Source organism: Pelodiscus sinensis, chromosome 1 (genome assembly GCF_049634645.1).
Source record: "Pelodiscus sinensis isolate JC-2024 chromosome 1, ASM4963464v1, whole genome shotgun sequence".
In the NCBI taxonomy this organism is placed as follows: Eukaryota; Metazoa; Chordata; order Testudines; family Trionychidae; genus Pelodiscus; species Pelodiscus sinensis.
The window spans coordinates 304,773,728-304,798,704 of NC_134711.1; the positions used below are offsets into that span (position 1 = coordinate 304,773,728).

General features: G+C 48.1%; 1 protein-coding gene across 3 annotated transcripts in view; it reads left to right on the plus strand.

Moving 5' to 3' along the window:
- Window positions 1–16,071: 16,071 nt before the first annotated feature.
- The window catches only part of DEUP1 (deuterosome assembly protein 1), a 100,308-nt gene continuing 91,402 nt past the window's right edge, over window positions 16,072–24,977 (plus strand). Inside the window, exons 1-3 of one of the 3 annotated variants that reach the window (XM_025182940.2) lie at window positions 16,072–16,350; window positions 17,095–17,165; window positions 21,207–21,378. In XM_025182940.2, the coding sequence (XP_025038725.2) occupies window positions 17,122–17,165; window positions 21,207–21,378 (216 nt within the window). In that variant the 5' untranslated portion in view covers window positions 16,072–16,350; window positions 17,095–17,121. The remainder of the gene's footprint in view (window positions 16,351–17,094; window positions 17,166–21,206; window positions 21,379–24,977) is intronic. The other 2 variants (XM_014571845.3, XM_075919299.1) reach the window with 2 other exon arrangements.

Below are 24,977 nucleotides of genomic sequence, written 5' to 3' on the forward strand. Positions count from 1 at the left end.
CCCTCTCCCACCCTCTCTCGTCCCCTCTCCTGTCACCTTTCCCCAGTCTCACCAGAGTTTCATCCCCCCTCCCCACAGTTTTGTTAAATAAAGAGAGTTTGTGTTCATGAAAATACATGTATTTTATTTGACATCAGGAAGGGGGGCTAGGGAGGGGTAAGTGGAAGGACGTGAGGGAGGAATGAGGCACAAACCCACAGTGGACAGACAAGGGAGGCTCTTAGTGCTCCTCAGGGTGGCAGCTCTCCCGCAGGGCCTCCTGGATACTGACAGCCCCCCGATGGACCTCCCAGATGGCAGCCTGCAGCAAGTGCAGCTAGGCTCACAGCAACGCGGCCACGAGAAGCAGCAGAGTGCCCAGGGTCAGCTCTGGCTCCATGTTGCAGAGTGCTGTGGTGTTCCGAGTGAGGGCAACCAGAGCACAAGGAGACAAAATGCTTTGCTGTCCCTCATTGAGGTAGGCAAAAAAGTAGGGAAATCTGAGAACCGGCTGTCCAGGGGGGGTCCCTTTAATCACAGGCCTCCAATAGCCTCAGTCAGCAGCCACACAAAGTAACTCTTGACCTGATGCTCTGCCAGACCTGACTCTGGCAAGCCTTAAATGCGATTCAGCGTCCACTCAGTGTGGATACGCTATTTCGAAATAGCAAAAAGCTATTTTGATAAGCATTTTGTGTGTAGACATGTTATTTTGAAATAAACTATTTCGAAATAACTATTTTGAAAGAAGCTATTTTGAAAAAACGCTGTAGTGTAGACATACCCTAAGAGGTTAATGAAAAATAAATCCACATACAGAATAATTGAGACTTTTTACTTCCATCATTATAGCTTTCCTTTCGTTGCTAATAACAAAAACAGCATCCTGAATCTGGAGCCCTCCAAGCCCAGCACCTCCAATTGTTGCCTGACTCTAAATCCAGTCCTGAGGCTATCCCTTTGTCACCTACCTGATGGATGCCAAAACATCTTTCTGATTCTTCTTATAGTTCCCAAACTATATTGAATGTGTTTTAAATGCTGGGAAGGCTTCCTGACCCACCAATTGGCTGACAAATTTAAATTAGAAATTAGGCACAATTCTTTAACAGTGATGGTGATTCCCATTGGAATTACCTACCAAGAAAAATGGTAGATTCTCCATCTCTTATTGTAGGTCTAGACTACAGTCCTTTGTCAGAAAAAGCTACACAAATTGCACTCCGCAATTTGCGTTAACTTTTTCTGATTGCTTTTCTGGAAGAGGTTTTTCTGCCATTTGGCCCTGTCTAGACGGGGCGAAGAGGCGGAAAAGCCTCCTCTTTCGGAGGAGCCTTTATTTCTTGTAGAATGAGGTATACAGGGCTCCCCAAAAAGAGCGCATTTGCTCTTCTGCAAAAAAGGTGGAAGAGCAAACACATTCTCTAGACACAGTGGAGTTTTTCTGGGATACCACACACCAGTCTAGACGTACCCTCAGACTCTTCAAATCAATACTAGACAGTTTTCAGGAAAATGTGCTTTAGCTAAACCCAACTTATGCTTTGGTCAAACACAAATTATTGGGTTCAATATAGGGATAACTGGGTAAAATGTCATGCCTATAATATATGTGAGGTCAGATTCTTGATGTAATGTTCTCTCCTGGCCTCAAAATTTATGAATCTATGAATCTTCATTAGGTCCCTCATTATGAAGAACAATCTACCATGGCATGGAACTAGAAATGTCTGCAGAAGAACAGACACTATTACAAGATCAAATAAATGCAACAGGTAATAATATGAACTGTAATGGCCAAAAGTTATTTATTTTCCCACTTATTCCTAACAAGTAGCACCAACCTGGAGATATCTACTACTTTCTTTATACAATAAGGCTGTGTCTAGACTGGCATGATTTTCCGCAAATGCTTTTAACAGAAAAGTTTTCCAAAAAGCACTTTTTGCAGAAAAGCATCCATGCCAATCTAGACGCGCTTTTCTGCAAAAAAGCCCCGATCACCATTTTCGCGATCGTGGCTTTTTTCCCCAAAACAAATCCGAGCTGTCTATACTGGCCCTTTTGCGCAAAAGCTTTGTGCAAAAGGGACTTTTGCCCGAACGGGAGCAGCACAGTATTTCCACAAGAAGCACTGATTTCAGACAGTAGGAAGTCAGTGTTCTTGCAGAAATTCAAGCGGCCAGTATAGACAGCTGGCAAGTTTTTCCACAAAAGCAGCTGCTTTTGCGGAAAAGCTTGCCAGTCTAGACACAGCCTAACTGTAAATTCAGATTATAATATCTGTGTACAAGCTAAAAGATTAACACATTTTATTGGTACAAAGATGCCAAAGGGTGCAAGTCGCAGTTACTTTCTGGCTAAAATCCATTACATCTGGCAGTAAGTTGCGCTACAATTTTGTCAGCCTCTAGCTAGCACTCCATCTAGGCATTGGGGTTTCCTTGTTATTTTACTCCATAAATTCATAAATGAGCATCCTGACTGGCTCCTAAACCAAGCAATATTCAAGTATAGCTTCTTGCTCAAAAAAGTTAAGTATATCACAGATCTTCAGCTCCTGAAATAATCAGGCCTGTGTAAAGTGTATGAAGTTAGTCACCTAAAACCAAAAGCTCCCAAAACCATAAATCACTTTTGAAAACTCTATATCTACCGTGTTAAAATTTGCAGATAAACTATAGATGTGTGTAGGAACATAAAAATTGCCTTATCAGATCAGAGATGAGAACCATCTAGTCCAGTATCCTATCTCTGACAGTAAAAAAGTATTGCATGCTTTAGAGGAGAGTGTAAGAACTCTGCAATAAGCAGATGTAGGGTAATCTAAACCCCACATTATGTCTCACTGCGATATCTAATTATTAGAGATTGTTAAGCCCTGAAGTTACATCCCTCTTAAAGTTTTATAATTAATTATGATAATTCTGGATTTTCTTGATAGCCATGTAAGTGTCCAGTTCCTTTTTAAATTCTGCTAAATTCTTGGCCTGTTACATCCTGTGACAATGAGTTCCTAGTCCAATTATTTGTTGTGTGAAAAAGTATTTTCCTTTTTTTGAGTCAGTTTTGAATGTTTTCATTTTTTAAACTCATTGAATATCCCTTGTTCTTGTGTTATGAGACAGAGAAAACAGAAGTCTCTGATCTTTTCCATATGATTCATCTTGTGAGAATGCAATGCTGATTCTGTACAGTGTCAGTACTTGCATAAAATGAACTTGATTTAGAGTTTGTAAGTGGATAACCAGGGGGTCTACACTGTATAAAAAGATGAAATTGTAGTGTAATTGCCATTGATTCTGCAGTGGGCATTCAGATGAGGGCATCTAAGGGAGAAAACAAAGATAAAAGCATATTAAATATGGAAGGGGACATAATCTATACAAGGGTAGTAACAAAGTTTTAATTTAATTTAACCAATATAGTGCTGTCTTCCTAATATTCAGCAATCAAAAACACAAATTTGTTAATTATTTTACTACACATAATTTTAGCAGAAACGTGCATCTAAAGCTCATATTCTAATATATTTGTTAGTCTGTATGGTGCTATAGGACTTCTCGTTTTTTATGCATCTAATGAGCTTATCTCACAATTCCAAACTGCTTCACATATCTTTGAAGGTTACAAAAGTTTCAGCTGCCTCCTACCCAGCTGCCAAGGCTCCAAGCTCTCCTATCAAAAACAACTTCTGAAGTGTATAAAAACCTATGACATTAAAAACTGAAGGGGTGAAGATGGCATAAAATAAATTGAATTTAAGATTAACATAAAATATATAGTTGACATTGTATGTATTCCTTACATTCAAATTTATGTTGAAGAGAAGACAAAATTACTTTAAGAATTTGCCTGATTTAATAGGAACAGTTTCTAATCTAATATATCCTCAACTGAATTTTTGTTGTGTTCCTGTATTGTGAAGTCATTTAGCACAATATGGTACTAGTCAGTGGGAACAGTAAGATAGCATATGAGATCTGACACAGTCATATTTCTCTGACTCTTTTCTCTCTCATTAATCATTGACAAATACCTAGAAGAATTTGTCATTTTCTGATCAGCAAAACATGTTACCCAAAGCACATTGCTGTTTATGTAGCACTGGAAACACTGTAACACTGCTAAGCTGAGAATCATCCTCAGAAGACACTTTTATTGTAAACCAGTGGAGTTGTTTTGTGCTTTACTAGCAACAACAATGTAAATAGCTACACTGTAATAAAAGAAGTGCTAAACGCCATCATGAGTCTCTTGTAATTCATACATGCAGGAAACTTTAAGAGAATAATTTGTCTTCCACACATACACTTAAGGATGGCCGGAAGCAGTGCCGGCAGGGCATCAGAGGAGGACTTAGAGCATGGAGATGCTTTCTCAGGCTAGCCGAGGGCTGCACTTAAAGGGTCCCGACCCCCACCCCGGACAGACAGTTCTCACGGGTTCCCCGCTTGCAAAGCAGTCCTGGCTTGGAGTGCCCTGAGTGCCCACACTCGGCACATCACAGCACTCGGCCATCAGCCCGGCTGCACTTGCCGCAGGCTGCCATCCGGGAGGGGGGGGGGGGTCAATCAAGGGGCTTCAGGAGAGCTTCCACCCCGAGAAGCCCGCAGAGCCAGCCCAGTCCTCCCCATCGCGGGCTCATACCCCATTCCTCCCTCACCTCCTTCCACTTAACCCTCCCTAACCCCCCTTCCTGATGTACAAAATAAAGGTCACGTGTGTTCAAAAATAGAAACTCTCTTTATTGAACAAAACTGGGGGAGACTGGGAAAAGGAGGTGGGAGAGGGGAAGAGAGAGGGTGGGAGAGGGGAGGGCAACTAAAATGATCAGGGGTTTGGAACAGGTCCCATATGAAGAGAGGCTAAAGAGACTGGGACTTTTCAGCTTAGAAAAGAGGAGACTGAGGGGGGATATGATAGAGGTCTATAAAAGCATGAGTGGTGTGGAGAGGGTACATAAAGAAAAGTTATTCATTAGTTCCCATAATAGAAGGACTAGAGGACACCAAATGAAATGAATGGGTAGCAGGCTTCAAACTAATAAGCGAAAGTTCTTCTTCACAAAGCAAAGAGTCAACCTGTGGAACTCCTTGCTGCAGCAGGCTGTGAAGGCTAGAACTATAACAGAGTTTAAAGAGAAGTTAGATAAAGTCATGGAGGTTGGGTCCATGGAGTGGCATTATCCAGGGGGTACAAATGGTGTCCCTGCCCAAAGTTTGTGGAAGGCTGGAGAGGGATGGCACGAGACAAATGGCTTGGTCATTGTCTTCGGTCCATCCCCTCCAGGGTCCCTAGTGTTGGCCGCTGTTTACAGATAGGCTACTGGGCTAGATGGACCTTTGGTCTGACCCAGTACGACCATTGTAAGTTCAGGGCTCAGGGTCGGGGGTCTCAGTGGACCCCCTTGATTTTCATGCACACCTGCTCCTGGGTGGCCAGGCTGGCAGCTATCCTGCCCTAGACGGACACTTTACTGTGCCTAGTGCGGAGGTCATGGATGAGGTCCACTATCTCTGCACTAGACCAGGCGGGCGCCCGCCTCTTGCGGACCCGGGCAGGCTCCCGGGAGCCGCCAGCCTGGTCCCAGGAAGAGGCGGAGGGCTGGGTGGCAGCGGGTGGCTGGCTCGAGCCGTGCCAGGTGCAGGGTCTGCTGGCTTGGTGCTGACAGGCTTGCACCTGGCACGGGCACCGTAGCCAGCCCGTGCCCCTTTAAGGGATCCGGGGCCGGGAGGGGGGCAGACGAGTTTCCCTGGTGGTGCCCAGAGTGGCCACCAGGGAAAGCTGGGAAGGGCTAGCCTCCCACTAGTTCGAATTAAGTGGCTACACAGCCCTTAATTCAAACTAGCTAATTCGAACTAGGTGTTAGTCCTCGTAAAATGAGGTTTACCTAGTTCGAATTAAGCGCTCCGCTAGTTCGAATTAAGTTCGAACTAGTGGAGCGCTAGTGTAGCACCTATCAAAGTTAATTCAAACTAACATCTGTTAGTTCGAATTAACTTTGTAGTGTAGACATACCCTATCTTTGCAATTCCTCCTCCAGACCCCATCACTTCAAAGACCAAGGCATCTCCTCTTAGTAAGGCCAATAATACAAAACAAATTTTGGTTTTTTAGCCAAGCTATTTTGGAGAGATGAACAAAAATGAACAAAAACCAATGAGGACATTTTTAGACAACATGACTGAGTTTTTCAAAGGCATGTAGGAGATTTAGAAGTACAACTCTGATTGATTTCAATGATAATAGTGCTTCTTGTTAGCTCCCTAGGCAGCTTTGAAAAATCTCATCTTATAATTTTAACACTATTTTTCTGTTTGCCCCTCAAAATTCCCTGAAAAATTATATCCAAATAGAAAGTGCGATAATGAAATTTTGGAATGATTGGTTACTTTGGAAAGAAATTCATATGTGTGGGTTGAAAACTGAGCATTAAAATAAATAACAAAAACAAGCGATAATTAAATAATTAACGTTTGCTGGCATTTAAATTTGTGAAATTATTTCCAGGCATCAATTGAAATCTTTCTGAATGTAAGTGTTTTTAAAGGTGTTCTAAAGGTGTTTAAACAAGACGAATGTAAAAAGCCAGAGTTTGAGCCATGACTAGTAATATTTCAAACACTTCAATTATGCAGTAAAAAAAGCAGCTTGATTTGGTCAGTTGAAACTAATTTTGTTGCACTATGTAAATATGTCAAAAGTGGTACATGATAGTAGCATGAGGCATTTCTAAGACATTATTTAAAAAGAATATTGATGAAAATACATTTTTAAAATAGAAAAACTAAGTGAACTCTAATTTTTGAAGTGGAAATATAATTTTTAGTGACCATTGTGGAAGCTTCAAAAGAAAATTAATGGTCCCATGAGACATTGTTAGTGAACATTGAGCTAAAGATTGGGATGGAGGGGTGAAGCAAATATTTTGGAAGTTTTGCATCTATTTTAATATTAGCCAGTCTTTAAAAATTGACTTTTTCATAAAAAACATGGTTAGGAAGGAAGTGATTTGATTAAGGACCTGAAGGACTACCAGCCTCTACAAAACTGGTAGAAAATAAACCAAACAGAACATCCCTTGAACTGACAGAAAATGTGAAAGACAGCTAGATAAACTTAGATTAAACAAAGCAAAACAAAAGCTGGGTGCATTTATTTTACAGATCACTTTGCCAACATTACCAAAAATTTTGCTAGAAATATAGTGTAAACTGGACATTCACTTGTAGTAAGGCTCCTTGGAATTTGGAAGGACATAAAAACTAAATCTGAAAGTGAAAATCATATATTTTAAAAAACTGAAACATGATTCTGAAAGTGTTTTTCAAACTAAAAAGACATGCTATTACATCCAATTGAATTCCATAAAAATGTAAAAATAAGTAACATCCAACAATAAATTATTTGCATAATTAGCTGAAAAATAATTCCGGTTATTTTTCAGTAGCATAGTTACTCATGGAGAAAGAAAATATCCACTAATAACAGCATTCTTTGTCTTTTTACTTTCCCTTTTCATTACGCACATTGAAGCTGAAAGTAAACATATTTTAATTGAGAGAGGGAGGATTTTACATATTATAACAAAATGAAATTCTCCACAGCACAGGCACAGAGAGAAAAACTCATCTTAACTATGGGCTAGTCATTGCTGAACTGAAATTGCCCCTGCCTTTCATGCCCCATCCCAACCCAGTACCAACTGTGCAGGGTGTGAAGGGTCAGGCTACTAATTCTGTGTAACAGGCTGCATTACAGAGGACAAATATGAGGTTGAAATGCCAAAGACTGAGGTTCTCAGCCCTGACATTCCCTGACCTCTCAGCCCAAAGCCTACCATGCCCTGTCCCCACTCAAAACTATTCCTTCACCATCTGAACCCTGTGATGTGAGGGCACAGGGCAGGCAATGACAGAATCGGTATGGTGAGGGGACAGGGCAGGCAATGAAGCTTTCCTCAAACCGTTCTACTCAGCCATCTCACCTCCCCATCCCAAACTCATCATGGTTTACCCCATCACTTCACTCTGCTGCTCCCTTCCCCATCCCAGTTTTCTCACTGTCTTCCCCAAACACTCACACAGCCCCCCGCCCTCCCGCATCCTAAGCCTGGCATTGCCTGCCCTGTGCCCTCACACTCAGCCCCCTCACCTTTCCATTCTAACCCTACCATGGTTTGCCACTTCACTTCACACTTAACCCTTCCCTTCCCCATTCCAATCTTATCATTGCCCTCCACATTCCCACACCCTCAGCCCTTTTCTCTCCCTATCCCAACCCTGTCATTGCCTTTCCCATCCCTTCACATTCAGGCCCTTCCTTCCCCACCCCAACCTTGTAACTACCTGTCCCATCCCCTCATACTCAGTTCCTCCCTTCCCCATTCCAACCCTGTCATTCACTTCCCTGTCACATCACAACTCGGTCCCTTTCTAATCCTGACATTTCCTTCCCACTCCCCATACACTCAGTCCCTTCTTTCCCCATTACAACCCTGCCATTGCCTGCCCCGACCCCCATGCTCAGCCCCTTTCTTTCCGATCCCAAATCTTTCATTGCCAATCCCGTTCCCTCACACTCGGCCCCTTCCTTTCTCATCCCAATCTTGTCATTGCCTTCATGTATCCTCACACTCAAGCCCTCTCTTCCCCTTTCCAACCTTGTCAGAATCCTTCCCATCCCCTCAGACTCAGTCCCTTTTCCTCCCCATCCCAACTCTGCTCTGTCTCTTCACACTCAACCCCTTCTTCTCCTCATCACAACTCTGTCATTGCCTGCTTTATCACCTCACATTCAGACAGGCCTGCCGTGTGGATGTCAAGGGGGAAATGGCCCTGGGCCCAAACATTTCTAAATGGCCTGGGGTGGCAGAGATGGTGGCTGGAGCAGTAGCCCCTTTAGAATTGCCGCTGCAGCACCACGTAGTGTGCAGCAAAACCCCATGCCATGCCATCTTGCAAGTTCTGAGAGTAAGTATGGGGATGAGGTGTCACATTGTCCAGGAGGCACTAGAGGCTGGCTGCCCCAGCTCTGCCCCTTCAGATCAAGATCCCACTTCTTCTGGGAACAGGGTATCAGCCTCCCCCAATATTACCCAGGAGACCAGGAATCCTGTTGCCGTCCCCGCACACAGCCGCTTTCTTCCCCATCCCAACCCTGTCATTGCGTGCCCTGTCCCCTCACAGTCAGCCCATCTCTTAGACTCATAGACTCATAGACTTTAAGGTCAGAAGGGACCATTATGATCATCTAGTCTGACCCCCTGCACAGTGCAGGCCACAGAATCTCACCCACCCCTCTTAGAATAATCCTCTCACCTATGCCTCAGATATTGAAGCCTTCAAATACTTTGAAGGCCCCAAGATGCAGAGAATCCTCCAGCTGTGATCTGTACCCCATACTACAGACGAAGGCGAAAAACCTCCAGGGTCTCTGACAATCTACCCTGGAGGAAAATTCCTTCCCAAACCCAAATATGGCGATCAGCTAAACCCTGAGCATGTGGGCAAGACTCACCAGCCAGACACCCAGAAAGTTCTCTATAGTAACTCCTATCATCCCTCCATTAACCTTCCCCATCCCAACCCTGCCATTGCCTGCCCCATCCCGTCACACTCTGCCCATCCCTTCCCCATCCCAACCCTGCCATTGCCTGCCCTGTCCCGTCACACTCAGCCCATCCCTTCCCCATCCCAACCCTGCCATTGCCTGCCCCGTCCCGTCACACTCAGCCCATCCCTTCCCCATCCCAACCCTGCCATTACCTGCCCCGTCCCCTCACACTCAGCCCATCCCTTCCCCATCCCAACCATGCCATTGCCTGCCCCGTCCCCTCACACTCAGCCCATCCCTTCCCCATCCCAACCCTGCCATTACCTGCCCCGTCCCCTCACACTCAGCCCATCCCTTTCCCATCCCAACCCTGCCATTGCCTGCCCCGTCCCGTCACACTCAGCCCATCCCTTCCCCATCCCAACCCTGCCATTGCCTGCCCCGTCCCATCACACTCAGCCCATCCCTTCCCCATCCCAACCCTGCCATTGCCTGCCCCATCCCCTCACACTCAGCCCATCCCTTCCCCATCCCAACCCTGCCATTGCCTGCCCCGTCCCCTCACACTCAGCCCATCCCTTCCCCATCCCAACCCTGCCATTACTTGCCCCGTCCCCTCACACTCAGCCCATCCCTTCCCCATCCCAACCCTGCCATTGCCTGCCCCGTCCCCTCACACTCAGCCCATCCCTTCCCCATCCCAACCCTGCCATTGCCTGCCCCGTCCCCTCACACTCAGCCCATCCCTTCCCCATCCCAACCCTGCCATTGCCTGCCCCGTCCCCTCACACTCAGCCCATCCCTTCCCCATCCCAACCCTGCCATTGCCTGCCCCGTCCCGTCACACTCAGCCCATCCCTTCCCCATCCCAACCCTGCCATTGCCTGCCCCGTCCCCTCACACTCAGCCCATCCCTTCCCCATCCCAACCCTGCCATTGCCTGCCCCGTCCCCTCACACTCAGCCCATCCCTTCCCCATCCCAACCCTGCCATTGCCTGCCCCGTCCCGTCACACTCAGCCCATCCCTTCCCCATTCCAACCCTGCCATTGCCTGCCCCGTCCCATCACACTCAGCCCATCCCATCCCCATCCCAACCCTGCCATTGCCTGCCCCGTCCCCTCACACTCAGCCCATCCCTTCCCCATCCCAACCCTGCCATTGCCTGCCCCGTCCCCTCACACTCAGCCCATCCCTTCCCCATCCCAACCCTGCCATTGCCTGCCCCGTCCCGTCACACTCAGCCCATCCCTTCCCCATCCCAACCCTGCCATTGCCTGCCCCGTCCCCTCACACTCAGCCCATCCCTTCCCCATCCCAACCCTGCCATTGCCTGCCCCGTCCCGTCACACTCAGCCCATCCCTTCCCCATCCCAACCCTGCCATTGCCTGCCCCGTCCCGTCACACTCAGCCATCCCTTCCCCATCCCAACCCTGCCATTGCCTGCCCCGTCCCCTCACACTCAGCCCATCCCTTCCCCATCCCAACTCTGCCATTGCCTGCCCCGTCCCGTCACACTCAGCCCATCCCTTCCCCATCCCAACCCTGCCATTGCCTGCCCCGTCCCGTCACACTCAGCCCATCCCTTCCCCATCCCAACCCTGCCATTACCTGCCCCGTCCCCTCACACTCAGCCCATCCCTTTCCCATCCCAACCCTGCCATTGCCTGCCCCGTCCCGTCACACTCAGCCCATCCCTTCCCCATCCCAACCCTGCCATTGCCTGCCCCGTCCCGTCACACTCAGCCCATCCCTTCCCCATCCCAACCCTGCCATTGCCTGCCCCGTCCCCTCACACTCAGCCCATCCCTTCCCCATCCCAAACCTGCCATTGCCTGCCCCGTCCCATCACACTCAGCCCATCCCTTCCCCATCCCAACCCTGCCATTACCTGCCCTGTCCCCTCACACTCAGCCCATCCCTTCCCCATCCCAACCCTGCCATTGCCTGCCCCGTCCCCTCACACCCAGCCCATCCCTTCCCCATCCCAAACCTGCCATTGCCTGCCCCGTCCCATCACACTCAGCCCATCCCTTCCCCATCCCAACCCTGCCATTACCTGCCCTGTCCCCTCACACTCAGCCCATCCCTTCCCCATCCCAACCCTGCCATTGCCTGCCCCGTCCCCTCACACTCAGCCCATCCCTTCCCCATCCGAACCCTGCCATTGGCTGCCCCGCCCCGTCACACTCAGCCCATCCCTTCCCCATCCCTACCCTGCCATTACCTGCCCCGTCCCGTCACACTCAGCCCATCCCTTCCCCATCCCAACCCTGCCATTGCCTGCCCCGTCCCCTCACACTCAGCCCATCCCTTCCCCATCCCAAACCTGCCATTGCCTGCCCCGTCCCCTCACACTCAGCCCATCCCTTCCCCATCCCAACCCTGCCATTGCCTGCCCCGTCCCCTCACACTCAGCCCATCCCTTCCCCGTCCCAACCCTGCCATTGCCTGTCCCGTCCCATCACACTCAGCCCATCCCTTCCCCATCCCAACCCTGCCATTGCCTGCCCCGTCCCCTCACACTCAGCCCATCCCTTCCCCATCCCAACCCTGCCATTGCCTGCCCCGTCCCGTCACACTCAGCCCATCCCTTCCCCATCCCAACCCTGCCATTGCCTGCCCCGTCCCCTCACACTCAGCCCATCCCTTCCCCATCCCAACTCTGCCATTGCCTGCCCCGTCCCGTCACACTCAGTCCATCCCTTTCCCATCCCAACCCTGCCATTGCCTGCCCCGTCCCCTCACACCCAGCCCATCCCTTCCCCATCCCAAACCTGCCATTGCCTGCCCCGTCCCATCACACTCAGCCCATCCCTTCCCCATCCCAACCCTGCCATTGCCTGCCCCGTCCCCTCACACTCAGCCCATCCCTTCCCCGTCCCAACCCTGCCATTGCCTGCCCCGTCCCCTCACACTCAGCCCATCCCTTCCCCATCCCAACCCTGCCATTACCTGCCCCGTCCCCTCACACTCAGCCCATCCCTTCCCCATCCCAACCCTGCCATTGCCTGCCCCGTCCCATCACACTCAGCCCATCCCTTCCCCATCCCAACCCTGCCATTACCTGCCCTGTCCCCTCACACTCAGCCCATCCCTTCCCCATCCCAACCCTGCCATTGCCTGACCCGTCCCCTCACACTCAGCCCATCCCTTCCCCATCCCAACCCTGCCATTGCCTGCCCTGTCCCATCACACTCAGCCCATCCCTTCCCCATCCCAACCCTGCCATTACCTGCCCTGTCCCCTCACACTCAGCCCATCCCTTCCCCATCCCAACCCTGCCATTGCCTGCCCCGTCCCCTCACACTCAGCCCATCCCTTCCCCATCCGAACCCTGCCATAGCCTGCCCCGTCCCCTCACACTCAGCCCATCCCTTCCCCATCCCAACCCTGCCATTGGCTGCCCCGCCCCGTCACACTCAGCCCATCCCTTCCCCATCCCAACCCTGCCATTGCCTGCCCCGTCCCCTCACACTCAGCCCATCCCTTCCCCATCCCAAACCTGCCATTGCCTGCCCCGTCCCCTCACACTCAGCCCATCCCTTCCCCATCCCAACCCTGCCATTGCCTGCCCCGTCCCCTCACACTCAGCCCATCCCTTCCCCGTCCCAACCCTGCCATTGCCTGCCCCGTCCCCTCACACTCAGCCCATCCCTTCCCCATCCCAACCCTGCCATTGCCTGCCCCGTCCCCTCACACTCAGCCCATCCCTTCCCCATCCCAACCCTGCCATTGCCTGCCCCGTCCCCTCACACTCAGCCCATCCCTTCCCCATCCCAACTCTGCCATTGCCTGCCCCGTCCCGTCACACTCAGCCCATCCCTTTCCCATCCCAACCCTGCCATTGCCTGCCCCGTCCCCTCACACCCAGCCCATCCCTTCCCCATCCCAAACCTGCCATTGCCTGCCCCGTCCCATCACACTCAGCCCATCCCTTCCCCATCCCAACCCTGCCATTGCCTGCCCCGTCCCCTCACACTCAGCCCATCCCTTCCCCGTCCCAACCCTGCCATTGCCTGCCCCGTCCCCTCACACTCAGCCCATCCCTTCCCCATCCCAACCCTGCCATTACCTGCCCCGTCCCCTCACACTCAGCCCATCCCTACCCCATCCCAACCCTGCCATTGCCTGCCCCGTCCCATCACACTCAGCCCATCCCTTCCCCATCCCAACCCTGCCATTGCCTGCCCCGTCCCGTCACACTAAGCCCATCCCTTCCCCATTCCAACCCTGCCATTGCCTGCCCCGTCCCGTCACACTCAGCCCATCCCTTCCCCATCCCAACCCTGCCATTGCCTGCCCCGTCCCGTCACACTCAGCCCATCCCTTCCCCATCCCAACCCTGCCATTGCCTGCCCCGTCCCGTCACACTCAGCCCATCCCTTCCCCATCCCAACCCTGCCATTACCTGCCCCGTCCCCTCACACTCAGCCCATCCCTTCCCCATTCCAACCCTGCCATTGCCTGCCCCGTCCCGTCACACTCAGCCCATCCCTTCCCCATCCCAACCCTGCCATTGCCTGCCCCGTCCCCTCACACTCAGCCCATCCCTTCCCCATCCCAACCCTGCCATTACCTGCCCCGTCCCCTCACACTCAGCCCATCCCTTCCCCATCCCAACCCTGCCATTGCCTGCCCCGTCCCCTCACACTCAGCCCATCCCTTCCCCATCCCAACCCTGCCATTGCCTGCCCCGTCCCGTCACACTAAGCCCATCCCTTCCCCATTCCAACCCTGCCATTGCCTGCCCCGTCCCGTCACACTCAGCCCATCCCTTCCCCATCCCAACTCTGCCATTGCCTGCCCCGTCCCCTCACACTCAGCCCATCCCTTCCCCATCCCAACCCTGCCATTACCTGCCCCGTCCCGTCACACTAAGCCCATCCCTTCCCCATCCCAACCCTGCCATTGCCTGCCCCGTCCCCTCACACTAAGCCCATCCCTTCCCCATCCGAACCCTGCCATTGCCTGCCCCGTCCCCTCTCACTCAGCCCATCCCTTCCCCATCCCAACCCTGCCATTACCTGCCCCGTCCCCTCACACTCAGCCCATCCCTTCCCCATCCCAACCCTGCCATTGCCTGCCCCATCCCCTCACACCCAGCCCATCCCTTCCCCATCCCAACCCTGCCATTGCCTGCCCCGTCCCCTCACACCCAGCCCATCCCTTCCCCATTCCAACCCTGCCATTGCCTGCCCCGCCCCCTCACACTCAGCCCATCCCTTCCCCATCCCAACCCTGCCATTGCCTGCCCCGTCCCGTCACACTCTGCCCATCCCTTTCCCATCCCAACCCTGCCATTGCCTGCCCCGTCCCCTCACACTCAGCCCATCCCTTCCCCTTCCCAACCCTGCCATTGCCTGCCCCGTCCCCTCACACTCAGCCCATCCCTTCCCCGTCCCAACCCTGCCATTGCCTGCCCCGTCCCCTCACACTCAGCCCATCCCTTCCCCGTCCCAACCCTGCCATTACCTGCTCCGTCCCCTCACACTCAGCCCATCCCTTCCCCATCCCAACCCTGCCATTGCCTGCCCCGTCCCCTCACACTCAGCCCATCCCTTCCCCATCCCAACCCTGCCATTGCCTGCCCCGTCCCCTCACACTCAGCCCATCCCTTCCCCATCCCAACCCTGCCATTACCTGCCCCGTCCCCTCACACTCAGCCCATCCCTTCCCCATCCCAACCCTGCCATTGCCTGCCCCATCCCCTCACACCCAGCCCATCCCTTCCCCATCCCAACCCTGCCATTGCCTGCCCCGTCCCCTCACACTCAGCCCATCCCTTCCCCGTCCCAACCCTGCCATTGCCTGCCCCGTCCCCTCACACTCAGCCCATCCCTTCCCCGTCCCAACCCTGCCATTACCTGCTCCGTCCCCTCACACTCAGCCCATCCCTTCCCCATCCCAACCCTGCCATTGCCTGCCCCGTCCCCTCACACTCAGCCCATCCCTTCCCCATCCCAACCCTGCCATTGCCTGCCCCGTCCCCTCACACTCAGCCCATCCCTTCCCCATCCCAACCCTGCCATTACCTGCCCCGTCCCCTCACACTCAGCCCATCCCTTCCCCATCCCAACCCTGCCATTGCCTGCCCCATCCCCTCACACCCAGCCCATCCCTTCCCCATCCCAACCCTGCCATTGCCTGCCCCGTCCCCTCACACTCAGCCCATCCCTTCCCCGTCCTCTCACAGCCCTGCTCATTGGTGAGGCATGTTGGAGGGGTGGCATGAGGGGGGCACGTGCACCTCTAAATGAGTCAAGTGGCCCCCTAGATGTTCATTGATGAAGCCGGCTGCTCCCCACGCCGGGTACGGATGCTCTGGGCCTGTCTCATCCCCAGCGTGCTCGGTCTGTCACCGCCCGGTGCCCTCACTCTTTGAACCGGCTCCGGCCCCGGCCCCGCCTCTCTGACCTTGAGCCCGACCCTCTCCCCATCCCGTCGCAGCTTCTTTCCTCAGCCCAGTTCCGCCCGCCCCTTTGGACCCCCCCCCCCCCTCCCCTTCCCGCTCACGCGCCTCTTGCCGCCTTCCGCGTCTCCCTGGTAACGGGAGAAGCCGCCGGGCCTGTCCTGTAACCGCCGCGGGGTGCGGGGTGGCGGGAGCCGGGGCGGGACGGCGCGGGTGGGTGGGGAGCGCCGGGCTTTGGGGCTGGGCTGAGGCCGGCGCCTACCCGCCCGCGGGAGCAGAGCGCATCAGGCAGAGCGGAGAGCTGGTCCGCGCTGGGTCGGAAGCAGCGCAGGAAGGCTGCGGGGCTGGAGGTGACTCAACCGCCCGGCGTGAATGTCCCGCCCGATACTGCCACAGTCCAGGTATCCGCCCCCACGTCGGTGCCAGCCTCACCTCCACCGGCCCTGGCCCCAACAGAGCCAGGCTGCCCCTGTGTCCACGCCAGACTCCCCTCCACTAGCCCCTGCTCCCACAGAGCCAGGGCCGCTTGCCAGGCAGTGCCTCCATCACCTTTATTCGGCCTTGCCACCATAGACCTGGGGCTTCCTCCCATGGCAGTGCCATCCCGCCCTGACTGGTGCCTGTCCCCCCATTAATGTCCTCACCATCAATCCAGAACCTCTGTGAACCTGGGTGTCCTGTGAATCCATGGATGCTTTGACCCCTATTGACAGGATTTCTCCAACTGATTAGTACAGAGCTAGGACTCCTCCAAGCCCCTATTTCACACTTTCTCCACTTATTGCCACCACATGATTGAGTAGCTTTCAACCCCAACTGACATGCCCTCTCTTCCATAGAGAGGTGACTGCTCTATCCCTACAGTTTCCTCACCTGACCCAACAGAGCCAGTGCTCCTCTAAATCCCAATATTTCATCAACTCCCACAGCTGCTGTCAACTGAATTTGTGTTACTTCAAATTCCAATGCCATGTTCAATATGAGCTATTCCACAGAGCTACTCCACAATTCAGTGTGCATGGGATATTTGTAACTTAAAAGTTACAAAATCTAAAAGAAGTTGAAGGACTCCACATGAAGTGAATGGCTGTATAATTATACACATACAAGCCTAAATTATTGTATTTCATGTTTGTTTTTGGCAGATTAAAAAAAATAATACAGAGGGAAAAATGGAACAGAAATTGCAAGTGTTGCAGGAACAATCTGTGGTTCGGTAAGCACTGACTTCCGTTTTGGGGGTTAGAATTGTTTTTTTTTTTTTAAGAATGTAGAACTTACAGTGGTAAAGTTTTAAGATGATTATTTTCCTGTGCCTTTCTTTTTTTTTTTTCGATGTCTGTTATGGTTTAGTAGTCACTATTAGGTAGGGCAGCACAGATCACTCCATGGTAATTTAATAATCTACTTCCTGTCTGTCATTTATTTCGATTTTTAAAACTGTTTTAATTTATATGGACAAAAGAGAGATGTGTGAGCTATTTTTTTGAAGACCTACAAATTTTCTGAAATTTTTTTTTAAAAGAGCAGTTAAAGTTGCTTTTTAAAGTATAGATATCCAATTAATTGCTCACAAAATCCAAACTCTTAATAAATATAAACACATTTTTATCAAGTATTAAGAAATGCACTTTTCATCACATAGAACAGTCTTACCTCTGACACAAAATAAATAGCATTCTTTCATCTCTAATCTCAGTACACAACCTTTCTAAAGAAGAAATATAAATGTGTTAGATCGTGAGCCCCTTAGTTACTGACACAAATAGTACCATTTAAAACAATAAGATTTGTTGCAAAGCACTGTACTACTTAACATAAGGTTGGCAAAATCTGGCTTTGAATATGTACACATTAATGAGATATTCATCACATTCAAATACAAATCTACATACATACAGTCAGATTATGCCTCATCCTGCTCACTGCTAGAAGAGAGCAGAGGGGTTGTAAGGCATCCTTGCTCTCTTTTCTACAGTGCCATTTATCTCTGCTTTCTGTATGCAAGGGAAGCAGGCTTCACAAAACTACTCTGTCCCTGTCCTCAAAGTGCATATAAACTTGTTTCCAAACATGGAGTAGTATTGTTGATGCATCAGGAAAAATACATTATGACAAATATAGAGACCTGGTATAGTTTACTCCCTTCCAAAGCAACAGGAAAACCAAGAAAGAGATTTTGACTTTCCTTTATTATGGGTTAGAGAACAAACTAATGATCTGGCTGATAATTTATAAATAAAAAAGCTATATGATTACCCATAAAGCAACATATATAGCATTGTTAATCTCAAATATGTATAGGTATTTTATAAAAATATTCTATCTACAAATATAATTGATAGTATTTTAAATGTAAAAAAATATACAAATATTACACATTAAAAATGACATAGATAAGAATAAACATTGCTTTGTTGTATTGAAATAAGTGATTGTTTATGGTTGAAAAGAATAACATTTATGTTTTTATAGAATATATTTAAAATCCGTTAAGTTACATATGTGGTTCCATATATCTTGAATTATTGTTCTTTGCTTATATATGCTTAGATTTTGTAAATGATCTGATAGGCAAGTATAGTGATGTCACACAACAACCTCAACTTTTTTTAAATCAAATATATTGTTTTAGACTGTATTTTAAAATTAATTGAAAGGATATTTTAAGGGTCAAATTTGTTCTCATTCATATCCGTAATTTTTTACTTTATTTTATCAACTGGTGGTTTAACAGCTTTGAATGAGATTTCAGACATGTTTGCAGTTATTCACATTGCATCAAAAGCAGTTTTGATTTAAAAGTTGGAAGTTTGTAAATTTTTAGCCATATGATAGACTAATTCCTTTGGCAATAAAAAAAATCAGTCAGCCAAAATATTGCTGGTTTAATAAATAGATACTACTCTTTCTTAAAGATTTTAATATGTATAGTTACTGTGACTAGCACTGCATACATTTAGCCATTAATATCTTAGGGAAAAATATTCCCTCAACATTAGCAAGACAAATTATATAAGAGTTAGCAAAATAATGAAGATTATTTCACTGCTACAATCACTCAAAATACACAAATCACCTATTCACATATGTATATTGATAATGGAAGGAGTGTAACTGTTAAATAACTGAGCTCTGACTAATGTAATTAGGTTTTTGAGAATTCATGATTTTTATAGTTTGACAGATAATGCTGTTGTTTATTTTAAAACATTTCATTTGTATCTATTTACATTTTCATGATTATACAAACTTATGTGTTTTAAGCATTTTACAATCAATTTAGATTTTCAATTTCTGGGAAATTGTAGCGCAATGAGTGAGAAGGGAGAGATTCCAGAAGACTGGAAAAGGGCAAATATAGTGCCCATCTATTAAAAAAAGGGAAATAAGGACAACTCAGGAAAATACAGACCAGTCAGCTTAACCTCTGTACCTGGCAAGATAGTGGAGCAAATAATTAAGGGCCCCATTTGCAAACTTCTGGAACAGGGATGGGGGCCTTTTTTTGGATTGGGGCCGCTGACCCACATAAAAATCAGTTAGGAGCCGTGTACAAGAGAGAAACAAAAAAGAAAAACCAAACCCTCCCTGATGTGGCCCCTGACTGAGAAAGACAAAGCCACTCCCCACATTCTCCTTGCACACCAAAGCTTTGGGGGCCCCAGGCTAGTAGATTTTGTGTGCTCCAGCCCCAGGGTGGGATAGTGGTGGGGAGGACTGGAATGCCAGCCAATGGGAGCAGCAGGGAGCACTATCTGAGGGTATGTCTACACTACCCTCCTAATTCGAACTAGGAGGGTAATGTAGGCATACCGCACTTGCAAATGAAGCCCGGGATTTGAATTTCCCGGGCTTCATTTGCATAAATTGGGTGCCGCCATTTTTAAATCCCTGCTTGTTTGAACCCCGTGCTGCGCGGCTACACGTGGCACGGACTAGGTAGTTCGGACTAGGCTTCCTAGTCCGAACTACCATTACTTCTCATGGAATGAGGAGTAACGGTAGTTCAGAAGTTCGGACTAGGCTCGTGGAATGAGGAGTAACGGTAGTTCGGACTAGGAAGCCTAGTCCGAACTACCTAGTCCGTGCTGCGTGTAGCGCGGCACAGGGTTCGAACGAGAAGGGATTTCAAATTGTAAGATTGATTGTAAAATTCAAATCCCGGGCTTCATTTGCAAGTGCGGTATGCCTACATTACCCTCCTAGTTCGAATTAGGAGGGTAGTGTAGACATACCCTCAGAGTCCTCAGAGCTCCAGCAAATAAAGGTTGGGAACCATTATATTAGCTATAGGTTAATAATAGAATAATAATAATAGAATAATAGGACTGGAAGGGACCTTGAGAGGTCATCGAGTCCAGCCCCCCGCCCTCAAGGCAGGACCAAGCTCCGTCTACACCATCCCTGACAGATGTCTATCTAACCTCTTCTTAAATATCTCCAGAGAGGGAGATTCCACCACCTCCCTTGGCAATTTATTCCAATATTTGACCACCCTGACAGTTAGGAACGTTTTCCTAATGTCCAATCTAAACCTCCCCTGCTGCACTTTAAGCCCATTACTCCTTGTCCTGTCCTCAGTAACCAAGAGGAACAAATTTTCTCCTTCCTCCTTGTGACACCCTTTTAGATATTTGAAAACCGCTATCATGGTTGTATAATCAAAGCCTGGACTGATAGGATCTAGTTTGGCAGTCTCCACATTTGGGATTTTGAGAGCTGGAATTCGGTGGAAATGAAAGTTTACTATTTACCAAAGTATATTATTTTTTGACCTACTATCAGATATGCAGGGTAAAATATCACTCTGACAAAAATAATTTTAATCACACTGACAAAATTGCAATTTTAATTTAACTATTTTTTTCATACGGCAGAGCTATTGTGTGGCTAGTATTGTTGCACTGATTTTTTGACAGTAGTCCAAATAACATATGTCTATGTTCAAATAACATGCCAAATTGATGGTGGACTTGGAATGAGGTCCAAAATAAATGTTGGAACTGCCATGCATTAGGGCTTTTAAAAAAAATACTGTGGCTTCCAACTCTAACTTGAAGCTAAGGCAAGAATCATAAACTGGGTTTCTGTCTGTTTGAAGTAACCCTTTAGCTTTAAGGCTCTTCCTCTCCTGCCCCTAACCCTAAAGACCTGATGTTTTATAGGATACTAAATAACAAGTTACAGTAATTGGAATAAAAATATTTTTCTCTCTAAATCTGTATTTGAAAAATATGTATGCTTATATTATTAGAGCTTCTCCATGTGAAGCTGAGCTTCAGGAATTAATTCATCAAATTGACATCATGGTAAACAACAAGAAACTTGAATGGGAAAGGAAGGTGCAATCTTTAGAGGCAAGAATGGATATCCGGGATAAAGAATTAGCAAATGCCCAAAGCAAGTTGGATCTGAAAGGTCAAGAGGTAATAACACCATCTCCTATAAGAAAGCATTTAACGGTATGAGTTAGTTAATAGCATGCTTTACAAATGTTCAGTTTATCACATCAGAATACAAACCCGCAAACTCTTGGCTATGTTAGCTCTGCAGAATTAATAGGAGTAAAAATTAACAAAAAATTATTTTTGTCACTAATGAAAAGATGTGATTTTTCTATACATACATGAAAGATGATTTGTGCAGTAAGGTGCAATTTTACCTTTTTCACTATCCACAATTAAAATGCCGCCTGTCATTTAGACAGGCCCAGGGTGGGATACTTACTTACTTACATTTTGTTGCCACAATGTTTATGAGTTTAATTTTACTGGAATTTTTGTTTGTTTGCTTTTGTTTTGCTTTGCTTTTAGTATTTTTCAGTTCCTTCATTTCAGGTACTGTAGTGCAATCTCTTTATCATGAAAGTTCAACCTACAAATGTAGAATATGTACACAAAAATGACTTCATTCAAAAACAACACAATATGCAACTTTTGAGCCTACAAGACTACTCAGTCCTACACTTCCTGTTCAGCCAATTGCTCAGACAAACAAGTTTGTTTACATTTGTAGGAGATAATGCTGTCTGTCCTTTGTTTATAATGTCACATGGAAGTTAAAGCATGTGTTTACATTGCATTGTTGTAGCCATTGTCATATTTATGTATCAGACGCAGTCAGGATTCATATGTGCCTTAGTGCTTCAATTGCCATTTCAGAAGACATGCATCCATTTTGATGATGAGTTCTACTTGATAATGGTCCAAAGCAGTGTAGATCAACACATGTTCATTTTCATCATCTGATTCAGATGCCACCAGCAGAAGTCTGATTTTCTTTTCTGGTGGTCCAGGTTCTGTAATTTCTGCATTAGAGTGTTGCTCTTTTAAACCTTCTGAGAGAACTTATCTCTCTACAATTTTGGAAGTAATGTCAGATTCTTAAACCTTGAGTTGAGTGCTAGAGCTATCTTTAAAAATTTTACAATGGCATCTTCTTTGTGTTTTGTCAAATGTGCAGTGAAAGTGTTCTTTAAACAAACGTAATGGGGTCATTATCCAAAACTGCTATAACATGAAATATATGGCAGCATGCAGAGAACATAGAGAAGTTCACGTATTTGGGGAGCAGCATGACATATGATCTAGACTGTAAGAAGGAAATAGTGACTAGAATAGTGAAAGCAAGAGTGAGTTTGAAGGCGATGGGTAAGTAAAGCAATTAGCTAGGAACGAAGCTGAGCATCTTGAAAACGTGTGTATTTAGCAGCATGTTGCATGGATGTGAGACATGGGTGATAACAAAAAATTCAAAGAGAAGGATATTGGCATTCAAGAGGAGTTGTTATAGAAATAACCTGAGAATAGGATAGATGCAGAAGGTCACCAACGAGGAATTATATAGGAAGAAACATCTGAAAGAGAACCTACTGCAGAAGGTTATACAATGGAAGTTACAGCTATTCAGGCATATCTGCAGAATGAATGACGAGCGAAAAGTTAAGACCCTGGTATTCGGCATAATGGATGGTCCGAATAGGAGAGGCAGACCCCACAGAGAATGGGTAGATGATATAGTAGATTGGTGCGGAGCTAGTCTACAGAAACTAAGCTACTGTGCACTGGACAGGGAAAGATGAAAGGAAATAGTGAGGGAGGTATCGGACCCCAACAGGCATTGAGCCCATGGTTGTTGATGATAATGATGATGATGATGATGTGGGTAAAAAAGCAGGAGACATACAATTCTCCCCCAAGGAGTTCAGTCATAGATTTAATTAATGCAATTTTTCTTTTAACGAGTGTCATCAGCATTGAAGTATATCCTCTGGAATGATGGCTAAAGCATGAAGGGGCATACGAATATTTAGCATATCTGGCATGTAAATGCCTTGCAATGCCAGCTACAAACGTGCCTTGTGAACATTTGTTTTCACTTTCAGGTGACAATGTAAATAAGAAGCAAGAAGCATTCTTTCCCATAAATGTAATCAAACTTACAAAAAGTAGGACTGAGTGGACTTGTAGATGCTAAAGTTTGATATTGTTTTGTTTTGAGTGCAGTTATGTAAAGAAGTCTGCATTTCTAAGTTTCACTTTCATGATAAAGAGATCGCAATACAGTGCTTGTATGAAGTGAATTGAAACATACTATTTGTTTTATCATTTTACAGTGCAAATATTTGTAATAAAAATAATATAAAGTGAGCATGTAGGAGAGCAGAGAAAGGAGGGCCTAGTGTCCAAAGGATTAAAGAAAGCCTCTGGGCTCAGCTACTTTCACCCTGCTTTACCTGCAACCAATGCCAGGCATGGATAGGTGGAGAAAAGGGAGGAGCTTGACTCAGTTTGAAGCTAACTAACAAGAAGGCAGAAACCCAGTTCAGTGGTCTAAGGACATGAACCAGAGCCTGTCCACTCAGCAGCCATGGGAGCAAGTAAGACCCCACCCTACTTTCTGGGAAAAGGGGGGAAACTACTAAAAAGCCCCAACTAAGAGGAATCTGGACTCTTGGTGCCATGCCCCAAACTTAAGGACTTGAACAGGGAGTGACTCAGTGTTCCTAAGCCAGGATCATAGGGTGCAGAGGGCCAGCATCCACCCCCTCTTCCACTTGCTTATTTAATAACCTAGTCACGAGGCTACTCAGCCGCCAGAGACCTGGCCACAGAACACTATAAAGTTTGTATTCTGTGTTATAATTTAAATCAATATATGTGGAAATTTAGAAGAACATCCAAAATATTTAATAAATTTCGAAGTACAGGCAGTCCCCGGGTTACGTACAAGATAGGGACTGTAGGTTTGTTCTTAAGTTGAATTTGTATGTAAGTCGGAACTGGTACATCTTGTAGGGGAAACTCTAGCCAAACATTTCTCCAGAGCTCAGTTTTATTCTCCCACACCTCACTTCCCTCAGTCCTTTATTCTCAAGCTGAGGTGTCTGCTGAGAAAAGCCGCTCCGCGTCTCCCTGGTCTGCTGGGGGGCGCGCTAGCTTCGCGTCTCCGTGGTCTACTGGGGGAAATCAGCTAGTGCGGGGCTGCCTCAACCCGTTTGTAAGTAGGGATCCGATGTAAGTCGGATCCATGTAACCCGGGGACTGCCTGTATATTATATTTTTATTAGACAATCTTTTTAGACAATCTTTCTATTAAGCCATCACCGTTCTTGTCTGTCTGTCATGGGATTTTCAATTTATCCCTCCTCGCACACACCAGCTGCCCGCACAAGCTCTCGCAGGCATGCTCTGTCACCTGGCTCAGCTGTGGATGACGCAGCAAGTTGCCCCCACCAGCTCCACATCCCTACCCCCCTGGCAGGCTGTCCCCACCAGCTCCAGCTCCCTCGGCAGGCTGCCCCCGACAGCTCCGGCTCCCTGATCCCCCACCAGGCCACCCCCACCAGCTCCTCCAGGCGGCCTAAGTGCCTTTGTGCTGGCAGCTTCGGCTCCCGGCCCCCCTGGCAGGCCGCCAACAAGGTGGGCCATACCCGACGGCTCCGGCTTCCAGCCCACCGGCAGAAGTCCAATACCAAGGGGGGGCAGCAGCCCCAGAGCCAAGAGGGCAAAAGCCCCAGAGTTGG